At 35.9% G+C, this 12,778-nt stretch overlaps 2 protein-coding genes across 3 annotated transcripts in view; one reads left to right on the forward strand and one right to left on the reverse strand.

Moving 5' to 3' along the window:
- LOC110826973 (uncharacterized) overlaps nt 1-4,144 on the reverse strand; it is a 311,187-nt gene extending 307,043 nt beyond the window's left edge. Inside the window, exon 1 of the mRNA XM_087347823.1 lies at nt 3,680-4,144. The gene's annotated coding sequence lies outside the window, so the exon portion shown is untranslated. The remainder of the gene's footprint in view (nt 1-3,679) is intronic.
- A 390-nt stretch (nt 4,145-4,534) lies between these two features.
- Xpc (DNA repair protein complementing XP-C cells homolog) lies at nt 4,535-11,285 on the forward strand. 2 transcript variants are annotated; one of them, XM_022057873.2, is made up of 6 exons: nt 4,537-7,298; nt 7,797-8,038; nt 8,466-8,691; nt 8,798-8,966; nt 9,163-9,317; nt 9,959-11,285. In XM_022057873.2, exons 1-6 carry the CDS (start codon nt 5,112-5,114, stop codon nt 10,244-10,246), a joined length of 3,267 nt encoding a protein of 1,088 aa, XP_021913565.2. In that variant the 5' UTR covers nt 4,537-5,111; the 3' UTR covers nt 10,247-11,285. The 2 variants fall into 2 exon arrangements, with proteins under 2 accessions (XP_021913574.2, XP_021913565.2); XM_022057882.2 differs by lacking the exons at nt 8,798-8,966; nt 9,959-11,285 and having other exon boundaries at nt 4,535-7,298; nt 9,163-9,309.
- The last annotated feature ends 1,493 nt before the right edge of the window (nt 11,286-12,778 follow it).

The following is a 12,778-nucleotide window of genomic DNA, read 5'->3' on the forward strand; positions in this document are numbered from 1 at the left end:
CCACCAACCTTCGTAGCTCTCCATTAGATGCATGTAACGGTGTAGACCCAATGCTTTTTCATTAATATATGGAAAATTTATAAAATAGGCAATCGAATTACGTGGAATAGCGCGTGGGCAAGTAATCGGCGAAGAGCTTTTACGGACGACGGGTTTCTTTCCCCCCCTTCCCCTCCCATCGTAGATCGATACGAGTAACGGCCTTGTATAGTTTACTGTGAGTGCTTTAGCGACTTCGGGCGAATAATAAAGATACGTGCTTTATATCTCCCGAAGACCAAGCAAAGAAGAAAACTTCTTTTTCTTTGCAGTAATGCCAATACATCGTAAAATATCACGGGGGGAGGGGAGTAAACATTTTTGTATTGTATAAAGGAAGCCATTGGGCCGAAGTGTCAGATCTGTAAGAGGGGTAAAGATACTCTTTTTCCAGAAATGGGTAAAAGAAGTAGGTGTACAAGGATCTATGGCACTCAATAAAAATAAACTACTAGGCATCATGGAAGGAAGAGATAAAGTCACTGAAGATCATATAAATATTTTACTCAGATCACTTTCACAGGGTTTGTAATCAGATATGATTTACGTTCGGTGCGACTGCTAGTAAAACTTGTTTTTTTTTGTCAGGAATCATTCTTACGTAAAAATAATAAAATTACATTCCATTTTCGTGTACATTTCGCGTTTACACTTGCAAAAACCTATAAAGTCCTTTGTTTGATGAATTTATTCTTCTTTTTTGTCAAAGGTTTGGTATATAAAGTTAGTTCCGAGGTCATGTAAATTAGTCCTTACAACTTAATCTAACACTATCTATTTCTTGGCTTTCTGTAAATAGCGTAAAAATATGTTAGGAACTGTAGTCACTCAAAGTATGAAAATAATAACAGAATATAACTGACATAAAAAAGGATAAATGTCTGTGGGACATTCGCGGTTCTTTATTTGCTATTCCTACATTGATTACATGAATAAGGTTAAAATGAGCTAGAAATTATTGAAACAATAAAATACTACGTGTACTAGGGGGATATTATTAAAACTGACAGCAAAGAAACAGGATATAAGAGTTTTTCATGCTATTTTGAACAAATTTAATTAAAGGAAACCGTCTTAAGAATCTGACAGTAGCATAGATAATAACGTAATATTTCGGCTTTTATGAAACCCGTAGGTTCATTATCGTGTTCACAAGAGCCCGCCATCCGCCCCAATCCCAAGCCACATAAATCCAATCCAATGCCTCCAAACCCGTTTCCGTATTTTTAACATTGTAGACATTTCTCTTCAGGGTTTTCAGCCAACATTCTTTCCGTATTGTTTCCTAAGATTACGCTAAAAATGAACATCCCTGTCACAAATAGGAAAGACGTCAACTAGAAACCGTCAACTAAATATGTAAATTTTGCTTTAAAAGATCACTGGTAACGCATGCAGTGAAAAGAAATAACCCCAAATTTGTATCCAACTCACTAAAACGTAACATAAATTTCTGATTTGTTATTTGAGTCATAAATAGATTACAAGTGAAATTATGAAGTAATGTATGTTTATATTTTCTTATAGCTCGAGAAGAAATCAACCGATTTACAACCAAACTTGGCATGCTTATTCCTTGAGACCAGGGTCAATTTTTCAAAAAGTGACCTCACTTCGATTCCCGGCGAAGGCGATTCTTAAATCTCGGAAACCCAACACAAAATACTAACAACGCCAAAAACAAAGTAGTTTTTTTCGGCGAGAAGATTACAGAAGTTAAGGTTACAAACCCAAAAACTGTCAGCTAGTACTTTCATATAGAGTTAATTATCTTTGTTAAATAGAAACATCGAGAGACGGAAAAACGTTCTTTGATGATAATAGTCTCAGTTCTTGAAAATGTTATTTGCGTTCGCTGTAACTGCAGAATTATTTAACTTTCAGACCTTATTTTAAAATACAGAGGAAAGATATTAGTATTACGTACAAGCAAGAGAAAATATTTTTTACTCTCTGAACCACTAATATTTCAGCATTATATATGAACATCAAGTGTCTTCGTATACAAAAGAAATACGTATTTCATAACTATAATAACCACATTTGTGATATAAGAGGTAAAAACAATTCACATACTGAACTGATATCAGTTTTCGTAATATATTTCAACGAACATTAAAAATATTTGTATCAATAGTCACTTCAAAACAATGCGAGAGAGAGAGAGAGACGGAAAGAAAACATGCTGTCACTAGAAAACTGATTCTGTATTACAAATGCATGGAGATTATGTTCATATAATCCTTATGGTGTGACTTTCAATTCTTTGGTATGCCACAGACTCCGTAAATATAACCAACACTCACATGGATTATTTCATATGACAATACACGTTTTCCACTATAGACGAGAACCAGAGACAGGCGACAAAAATACAGTCGTCTTTAGGGTCGACAACTTTAATTTAAGAAATTTTTCGTTCTTACGTATATTTTACAAAATACTAGGAAAATTATTTTTCCTACCAACAATAGAATTTCTAGCTATATGCAGCGTAAGGTTTATGTTGTTAATTAATTTCTAACAATGAATTACATAGCATTATATTTTTTTACAACTAGGGCAGAACGCTCCTTTCGGAGCTCCTCGGAGGGGCTGGACAAGTTTTTAAAAAGAAACCAACCCCTTCGGGGGGGGGGGGGGGATTGGTTGTGTTTTAAAATCTTGTGTAAGAAACTAAACTAAACCCCCCGAATGGAGGGTTAAAACACTTGATCAACCCCTCCTTCGGGGGGGTTGGTTGCGTTTTAAAATCTTAAGTAAGACACTAAACTCGGCATTGTTGTGTTGCACAACAATGCCGAGTTAGTTTATAGTTGGCATTGTTGATGACGTCATTCTTTGACGACAAATTGGTTGACGACAACGGGGAATCAGAAATTTTTTTTTTAACAATGCCTCACTAACAGCATTTTGAATATTTTATAGGACACAATAACGCAGAAAAATTTATATTTACGTCAACAATTCGCATCTACGGTAATAAGCAAAGACAATCAATGGTAAAATGCCGCTGTTACACCGTCAAATAGAAATGTGTTTTTATACATAAATTAGGCTTTCCCGTCATTTTATTACGCAGTCAGTTGATAAAAAACACTATCACAATAGGAAAGCAACACACAATACAAAAATACCACAATAAATGTAAATTTACACTCAGGTATATACGTCTAATACAATTAATTTTAAATAATATAAATTATATAAGCTACTATTTTCCACAGCATGTTTGAACATAGTCGTTCCGCGATAAGTTTGAATTATAGTAATTCCACAGTAGTTACACATTTTGTACACTAGTAACTCTGCTATGAATGTGAGATTTATAAATTCTGGTCAAAAGAAACTACCTGTACTCGAACGTCCACCGTACTCAACCGATTTCGCCCTTAGACTGAAGATCTGTCAATGGATATAATTTTTAATCGCTTCAAGACATTCAAATAAATGTTAGGAGAGTAGAATTTCCAGGAAATTATTTCCAGCAATGTCTCCACGTGTGATAAGAAAGGTGTATGGCTTTTGTGTAGAAGACTTCCTGAAGACAAGGGCTGAACGTACTCATTAAATGTTACTGGTAATATTTACTACTTTATAGAATCAATACGGTTGCTAAATTGTTGTGCTCATACATTACCTGAAACGGATGGTTTACCAAGTTTTATTTCCATGCACACACTTTACAACACATCACAACGTTCCGCTGTAACTAAATCCACCCCACAGATGACAAGCGAAAATGACCTCGTGATGCTCAAAACAAAATATACCTCACGTGAGCTGCATGTTATTACTTTCACCATGACCTTGTATGTTGTCATACATGCTACAGGTGTCATTTCATCGAATGTTTATCACGACTAACGTGCCCTTAGGAGCACGTACTACAACAGAACAACCTCTGTATAAAGTACGAGCATGATTCCCAGAAGTGTAATGTTATCCAGAAGGTTTGTATTTCGCGTTTTCACCTGCTATTAAGTGCCCAGACCTAATTACGCAGTTCCAATTTCTGATACAAGAAAGCAAACCCTACAATTCCTGTCATTCCAACTCATCGTCATCTACGAACAATTTATAGAACGTTGCATGGACAAGAGGTCAAATGATATGTTTTTCATCCATTATCAACCACAAATGTTGTTTCATTTGTACGTCGCTGATTTCCTCATGCATGGTGAATTTTCAGGTTTAATTTCTTCCTACAGATGGCAGGAACTCTTAAACTGATTGTTCTTCCATCTATGGACCAAAGATGAAACCACCTGAACATCTGGTGTAGCGGTATTAGGGAATATCATGTGTGTAATGCTGGTCGTGTAGTGAGATTGCGTAATAAATATTGGTTGCAGCAAATAAAGTTCCGAACACTAGGTGACTTTACAGGTTCAATTTTGTCCAATAGATGGCAGGAATTCTTAAACTGATTGTTCTGCCATCTATGGACCAAAGACGAAACCATCCAAACATCTGGCGTAGCGGTATTTGGGAATTTCCTGTGTGTAATGTTGGTCATGGAGTCCGATTGCGTAATAAATATTGGTTGCAACAAAAAGTATACTTCTCAATTGAGGTTACGTTATGAAATAATATTTTTAATCGTACAGTTCTGTACGCGAAATGAACATGTGTACACTTTCAAGTTTCCTAATATTTCTGAATTTGAGGTCAATTTACATACCATACTATACAGCTGATGTTTCAGTACAAATCCATTGGTGGTATTAGTATTTTGCGAGCCATTTCTAGAAGGTGCTTCTTTGTTCGAGGGTGACTTTACTTTACTTTACTTTACTTATTTTGAATTTGACTCATGTAATGGTCTGGGAAGATTGAAAGTTGTTTGAACAATGTGGCCTACAACGAAACTTTACATCTGAATGAAATGAAAACAATAATTTATTATGATGTCATCATGCGTACGAATTACAGTTGCAGGTTTTGCAATGGATGAACTGTTTTGTGAACTTGTATTTTGAAGAAAGTTAACACATTACCACTGTATTGTCAAGGATTGTATGTGAAAGTTTTGCTTTTGCCTATGGGTGATTATTAGTTCTTATATTGGAATGATGTTACGAAGATCCATGAAGAGGTGTTCACGTTCACCTCAAAGCGAAGTAAACAATTTTGAGAATACAGCCCCTAATTCACTGGAAAAGAAAAAACGAAAGCTAGAAACCAAAGTAGAAACGAATGATGGCAAGTTATTAGAAAATACAAAAGGGAGTACCACTCACAGTCGGAAAGAGAAATTTGAATCTTCAGACAGCAGTTCTGATGAGTTTATGAGAGCTCCTCTGTTGTCAGATATTGATTTGAGTAAGTTTCCTGTGAAAAAAGACACATTAGATTTCACTGCTGTAGAAAATAATATCTTGGCTGGTGTCACACGTTTGAGTGATTCTGAGGATTCTGATTTTGATGGTGATTCAAAAATTAAAGCAAATTATTTTCCTCCCGGTAAGCAACAAGAAAATACAAGAGAGTGTATAAAAACTGGTAGAAAAAAGAAGTCATTGAACAGTACTAGATCCAGAAACATATCAGGAAAGAGGAATACTTCAACAGAAAGTTTAAATGTTGTAAATGACAGAATGAAGGTTTTGTCAGCACCAGATGTAAATAAAATGGATGTGTCTCAGTTACTGGCTTTGGGAGAAATTTCTGAAACTATACCAAAAGTACATACAGCTGTTATAGACAGAGCACACGATTCAACATCAGATTCAGAGAATAATTTGTCAGACTGGGAGGATGTTGAAGGATTAGATGTCAAACCTATAGAACATGTTATTCCCAAGGAGGGTATTGAAGTGACACTAGAAATGCCTGATTTGCATAGGAAACAAAGAAAGAAAGGATATGATTTGGAAGCCCACTTAAGACGTCGACTTAATAGGGTAAAACGTGAGCTTCAAGTTCTAATTCACAAAGTACATCTCCTTTGCTGGATTGCTCATGGTCAGTACATAAATTCAATCGTCAATTCTGAAGTTCTGATGGCCCTATCCCTCTCCTTAGTTCCATCACAACATTGTTATCCTTCAAAACACACAAATCTCAGGTACCTTGAGCAAATTTTGGCATGGTTTAAAAAAACAGTTGCTGTCTCAGATGAAACAGAAAACAAGCCTTTATTACCACTGTGTGAAGCTTTACAGCAGTCGTTTCAATTACGGACTGCGAGTTCCACGTACAATTTGGTATTGATGTTTATTTGCATACTTAGGACACTTGGTATAAAAGCGCGGTTGATAATGTCACTGCAGCCGATTCCATTAAAACCCTCGAGTCAGGAGCTGTTTAGCATTAATAAAAGAAGAGAAGAAAAAAAATCAAACCCTAAGGAGGATGCCGCTGTTGTGAAGGTTGAGAACACTGATGCAAGGGATACCAATCAAGCAACAACTTCAAAAAAGTCAATGAAAGATGGAAAAAAAGACTTGAAATGTAAGAAATCAGAAAGTACAAACAAAGTAAAAGTTGAGAAACCAGTGGATAATAAATGTAAAAAAAACAACGAAACATCAAGTAATTCAAATTTTAAATCCAAAACTCAAGACGTTAAACCTGCAAAGAGATCTAGAAACAATTCTGAAATGTCAAAAGGCAAAACTGATGAACTGAAAAGAATACTTAGGACACGTAAAGAAACAGTGAATACGTACAAAGACAGATCTGATAGTTCTGATGAAGATGATACATCAAGTGAAGAGAGAAGGGTAGCTTGTAGAAAAAAGCAAAGCCCAAAAACCAAATTCAGCAATGATGGGCACCTTCATAAAGGAACCACTGATGATGTTCATTTGATAAAGCATCAGAAAAGTTCATCAAAAGTTAAAGAAAGTCGCAGCAATAAGGAGATAAAAGCTGTTAATGTTAATACAAAGAAAGGAAACTCATCTCAAACAGCATTATCCGTTAAACAAGATGTAAACAGTGACAGTGACAGTGACTTTGTTCCAGAGTCTTTATCAAGTCATAAATCACGTGACTTCAAAAGAACGGAGTCGGCAGACTCAAATAGTGAAAGTGATTTTGATCTGAAACAGGAAACACAAACTAAGAAGTCAACTAATAGAAAGGTACCAGACAGGAGAGTAATAGCATCCGATTCTGGAACATCCAGAGTTGGAAAAGGGGCAAAGAAGAAGCACTGTGATATTTGGACTGAGGTGTTCTTGGAAGAGGAGGAAAAATGGATTAGCGTTGATGTCCAGAGTGGCAAACTACACTGTGTTTCACAGCTGCATGTAAGCCATCTCATTTCTATTTATGATTCTAGTTTCTTGTAACAGTTAAGATGTTAATGTTGGTCTTCTGGATTCTAATGCCATGTTAATTGATACCAGTAGATGTCAGTAGATACATTGTCTCCAACTTTACTGCTTCAGTATGTTTTTTTCAAAACAGGTATCTACCTATAAGTCCGTATTACAACTCAGAAGACCTGCATCATGTCTACTTAGCTTTCTTCTTTTCAGTACGGACACTTGTGCTGATGAGTTATATTATAATTTGCGTAAGCAGAGTAAGTAAAGTATAGTAAAACTGTCTCACTATATGCCATGAAGATGCTTGGGGAGAGAAGAGGTATAGCTCGTACTCATTCTTGATCTCTGCGCTGCGTGGTCAGCGTCACATCCTAGTTATGCTTTACTACTGAGGATAGGACCCCCACTACCCATTGGATAAGAGGATGGGTGGACTCCATAGATTTTGTTTTATGTTTTTGTTTTCTTTGTTGACAGTCACGTGCCACACAGCCGGTAATGTATGTCCTGGCCTTCAACAATGATCTTACTTTGAAGGATGTGACATGTCGATACTGCGTCCAGTTCTCGACAGTGACAAGAAAACTCCGTGTGGATGAGAAGTGGTGGAAAGAATCTTTGAGCCCTTTTCTCACCGCTCCCACTGCCCACGATAGGGAAGAAGATGAGGAGCTAAACCGCTTAATGTTGGATCGACCTATGCCAACTACTCTAAAAGAGTAAGCATGCGCACAGACAAAAATAAGAATGTAAAGTGTATTCCAATTGAAAACATACATTCTCATGCTGCCTTTATCATCGCCCTGATGATGGAGGCAGCAAGGACCTCTGAAATGTCAGTAAACTTCTACCAGATACACGGCACAACAACCCAGAAGACAGCCATCTTCATGGTAACATGTCATTTCTTAATAAGAATTGTTAAAGATAATGAAAATTGGAGATAATTAAAAATGGCTATTAATTCTGAAAATGTGCCAGGAGGGATTTCTTTGCCCTTGGGTCCAGTGGGAGAACTATTATAGGCCTGAGGAAAGAGAAACGTTGGACCACCCTGATATAGACTGACACACAAGGCTACATATATTTGTGTCTGTGTTTTGACAAATAGTTTTAACTTATATATATATATGTTTTATTTACCAGGTTCAAAAATCACCCATTATATGTGTTGAAGGATGACCTACTGAAATTCGAGGCAATATACCCACCTAATGCACCACCTCTGGGATTTGTGAGGGGGAAACCTATATACGCAAGGGAATGCGTCCATGTACTTCATTCAAGGGAGATTTGGATGAAAGACGCTAAGATCGTTCGAGTGGGAGAAACGCCATACAAAATTGTGAAAGCCAGGCCTAAGTATGACAAGGTAATGCATAACTATTTCTACCTGAAAATTGAAAAATTTTAAATAAATAAATTTTGCCTGAAATTAAAAATTCAAATCACAGGAACAAAACTTTTAATACTTTCAGATGACAGGGCAGTTTGTAAAGGATCTGCCTCTAGAGGTATTTGGCTTCTGGCAGGTGGAAGATTACATTCCTCCTCCTGCTGTAGATGGGAAAGTCCCTAGAAATGAGTATGGAAATGTTGAGTTGTATAAACCCTGCATGCTACCTAAGAACGCTGTTCATCTTCAGGGTAAGTTTCATAAATCTCTTTGGTCCTAATTTGAGTCATCACCCTGATACAGTAGTTCTGAAACTTTTTAGTATTTATTAATCCCATTTTTTGACATTGTGAATGATAGCATCATTAAATGAAATAAATACACTTTATATAGCCCTTAACGTAATGGACAGGTCACATATTTATATATGTTCTTACTTTGTTATAGTTCCTGGTTTGAACCGTGTAGCTCGGAAATTAGGAATTGACTGCGCGCCAGCAGTGATTGGATTTGATTTCCACTGTGGTGGAAGTCATCCAGTTTTTGATGGTTTTGTTGTCTGTGAGGAGTACCGAGACACACTGCTTGATGCCTGGAAGCAGGTAAAGACTTGCTCTACATACCCCAATGTTTGAAGAATTGTGATGTAGCTTCCTGTTTTAATTAATTCAAGACAATATAATGTCAGTACATTTTTCATTCACATATCTAACTTACAGATGAGACATTCTTTAGGTGGAAGTTTAAAGGTCTCTCTTGATGATGTGACACATTGTGTAATTTTTTTTTACTTGACGCTTTGGCAGATATATCATATGGTATGTGGCTACAGTATTCATTTACTTTATTGGCTCCTTGTCTTAACATGACAATGCTGTAATGCTTTAAAATAATTATGTTTTTTGTAAATTAATAAATAAGGCAAAATCTGAGGTTACAGCCTGCCTGATAAAGTCAGAAGAGTATCAAAAATCAAATCATTACTTATAAACTGACCTCAAAGTAACTTAACTTAATTTTAGGTACTGGCGTTTCCACTACACTGGTTACTATAATAGTTACACTACCGTGACTTGATGTCATTGTATTAGATAGAGACACTTCCTCCGCAATGTATGTTACGATTATATCACCTGAATTGTGTTTGTGAAAACAGTGTAGTATGTTTAGTTAAAGTTTATTTGAAGGTGTCATAACCTTTGTACTAATATATTTATTTATAATGAGTGATTTGTGTTATTAGGAACAAGACGAATCTGAAAGGCGCCAGCAGGAGAAGTTGGAAAAGAGGGTGTATGGCAATTGGCGACGTCTCATCAAAGGTCTTCTGATCAGAGAGAGACTTAAAAAACGATACTCATTTGGTGATGAAGCAGGACCTTCAGAATCTAAGAAAATCATCAGCATGAAACAGAACACAAAAACTATTGAGAAAAGTAGTGGTCGAAACGGTAAACAGAAAACTGCATGCAAGAGACGTAAGATTGAAAGTGAGGAGGAAGCCAGTGATGGTGATAAAGACTGGGATTAGTACATAAAAGAGATTTTTAGGGTTTTTATTGTAACCATTATTAATGTGCTAGCACATGGAGAAGAAGCTGTCTTTTTTGTATTATACCTTCTTAAGCATGTTTGCAATTAAAGGTTGCAAGAACTTACCTATTAGCTTCACCACATCTCCCTGTCCATATGTAACAACTTAATAATGGCTGAAAATATTTTCATGAAATTTGATGGTGATGAATTATACTAAAATTTTCACAGTTAAAATCAGACAACAATAACGGGCACTTTATATGAAGCTCTGCATGTTTCTGTGTGCTGAAGTGACTGGATTGTGAATCCTTAGTCTACTTTGGTCACCATGGTTGCCTTGGAAACCAGAGGAATCCTAACCCAGCCAGAAAACCACGTGGGAGAACCGTCCTTGATGACATCACCAAGTCAGACACCCCATCAATGCAAATCTCATTCACCCCAGACAACTCTAGGGTCAGATTCATGTGAATGCGCTAAAATTACATTACTTTCAGTAATGCAACTGCTGATTTTTTTTTACAATAATTTACAAAATGGCAGGATGTCCTTGTTTCTGAACATCGTAATTTGAATAATATGCATTTTTCTGTTACTGTGAACCATTTATAATGCTGGAATAATCTGTTCACATATCTGCTGATGCATGTTTATCTTGAATATTATAGAAGCCCCTAATTTCAGAAGAAAATAAATTCTTTGAAGAATGTGTGACCCAAACTTTCCTTTAAACCTTATCATATGGGACTTAAACCTTTTTAATAGTGGGCTGCCAGCTGGACTTAACTCTGGGGTTAACAGTTTTGTACTGCAGCGATACACAAGCAGGTGGATTTTCCATAAACCACCAATAATGCTGTCATATCTATAGTGAAGATTTAAAGTATTACAGTATACTGCATTATAATAACAGTTTCTATATATAATTTTTTTAGTATATATTTACACAATAAGAAAGCTGTTATATTTTACCTCAAATTTTGAACTGTAACCATTTTTGTAATTCTTACATACATAAAGTTTCAAATATGAAATATGTAGTTGTCTTTATAATCTGTCCCCATAAAATTTTACCCATGGTTCATCACTTATTGTGAATGAACCAATACGATTTTGCTTGTACAAATATGTATGTCATCGAGAGAAGTGTACTACATTATAATTCTGTACTGAAGAAAAATAACTTTATCTATTTAATTTTTAACTAGTCTCCTTACTTTATCAGGATTATATATTTTATAAGTGATAACTTTTAAGATATCATCAATATTAATTCATGATCTTAGCTATACAAATCCATGCTAAGTTGCAGCAATGCAGTTTGTGATGTTTTTATTATACGGCTTCGGAACAGTCTGAGGTCCTGCTACGAATCAGCAGACCTCCTACGTACTGACTGGTCAGTTACAAAGAGCAAAACGTAACTCAGCTGTCATTTCTGCTGGAAAACACCGATCAACGATTTGAGTGTGTGTGACCTTGACTTACATGATGGAGCTGAAGTTTCACCACTTGCAGTTTATTGCCCCGTGCATGAGATCATTACCGGTTGATCTGGTGTGCACCCATGGACTTTACAAGGCACCCTGGGAACTTCAGTATTAAGATCATCACACTGAAAAAAGGCATTTTATAAAAAAAGGCTTTTTTGGCTTAATTATATTAAATTGTTTATACATAATACTAATTTTAAATAAAACTTCATATTAAAACAACATTAATCACAGAGGTTACAGGAGTCTGTTTTCATGGCACATAAATGGATATGACAGTGCACTTATTTGTATGTATTTCATAATTCTATATGGTAAGTAATGTGACAGTAAAACTAGACGCATACACAGTAATTTAGTGTACATGGTAGAGTACTGGATAGACGGATATAAAATTTACAAAGCTATGCTGCATAAGGTTCACCAACTATTGCATATAATATTCATTTGGACTAGAGAAGATTATGGATGAAATGTGTGTACATATATGGTGTCTGCTTTATGCTTGAAGTAACTTAATACTTTATATACCAACTCTCTTAAGCTGATTGGCCCATAAGGTTGTGTGACAATAGACGTGCAGAAGCATCCAAAACTTAGCCACTGCTGTTTGTGTCGGTCACTTTACTTTTGTTTGTACTTTTACATATGAGCTATTTATAGCATATATAAAATGTTATCTTTAGTTCTCACAACTTATTAATGCTTAAATCACAAACAATTCATTATCTTGTGTAAATATATTCACAATTAACTGACACCATGGAAGAAAGTCATTATTGAGAAGCTAACATTTGCTAAGCTACTCAAGAATTCCCTACTTTTAATTAACCTTCTTCTTATTTTTAGCATTTGTCCCACTTTGGCAGGGTCTGCTTTTTTCCTCTCTTTTTGGAGCTCGCGTGATCTATTTAGACATTTGGTAGGACTCCTTGGACGAGTGATCAGCCAGTTGCAAGGCCTCAACCTGTACACAGGACAGCACGACGCAGAAAGACGCGGACAAATATCCATGCCTTGAGTGAGATTCGAAT

The sequence above is a fragment of the Zootermopsis nevadensis genome, unplaced genomic scaffold, assembly GCF_977971745.1.
Source record: "Zootermopsis nevadensis isolate Lab colony 2312 unplaced genomic scaffold, Znev_1.0 Znev_ptg000012l, whole genome shotgun sequence".
Lineage (NCBI taxonomy): Eukaryota > Metazoa > Arthropoda > Insecta > Blattodea > Termopsidae > Zootermopsis > Zootermopsis nevadensis.

What these genes read in the sequence shown, in the direction of transcription:
- Xpc (XM_022057873.2), top strand. Translation starts at nt 5,112, where the DNA reads ATGATGTTACGAAGATCCATGAAGAGGTGTTCACGTTCACCTCAAAGC. An exon ending in CCAGGCCTAAGTATGACAAG is followed by an intron (nt 8,692 to 8,797) that starts GTAATGCATAAC and finishes TAATACTTTCAG; the next exon opens with ATGACAGGGCAGTTTGTAAA. An exon ending in GAACGCTGTTCATCTTCAGG is followed by an intron (nt 8,967 to 9,162) that starts GTAAGTTTCATA and finishes ACTTTGTTATAG; the next exon opens with TTCCTGGTTTGAACCGTGTA.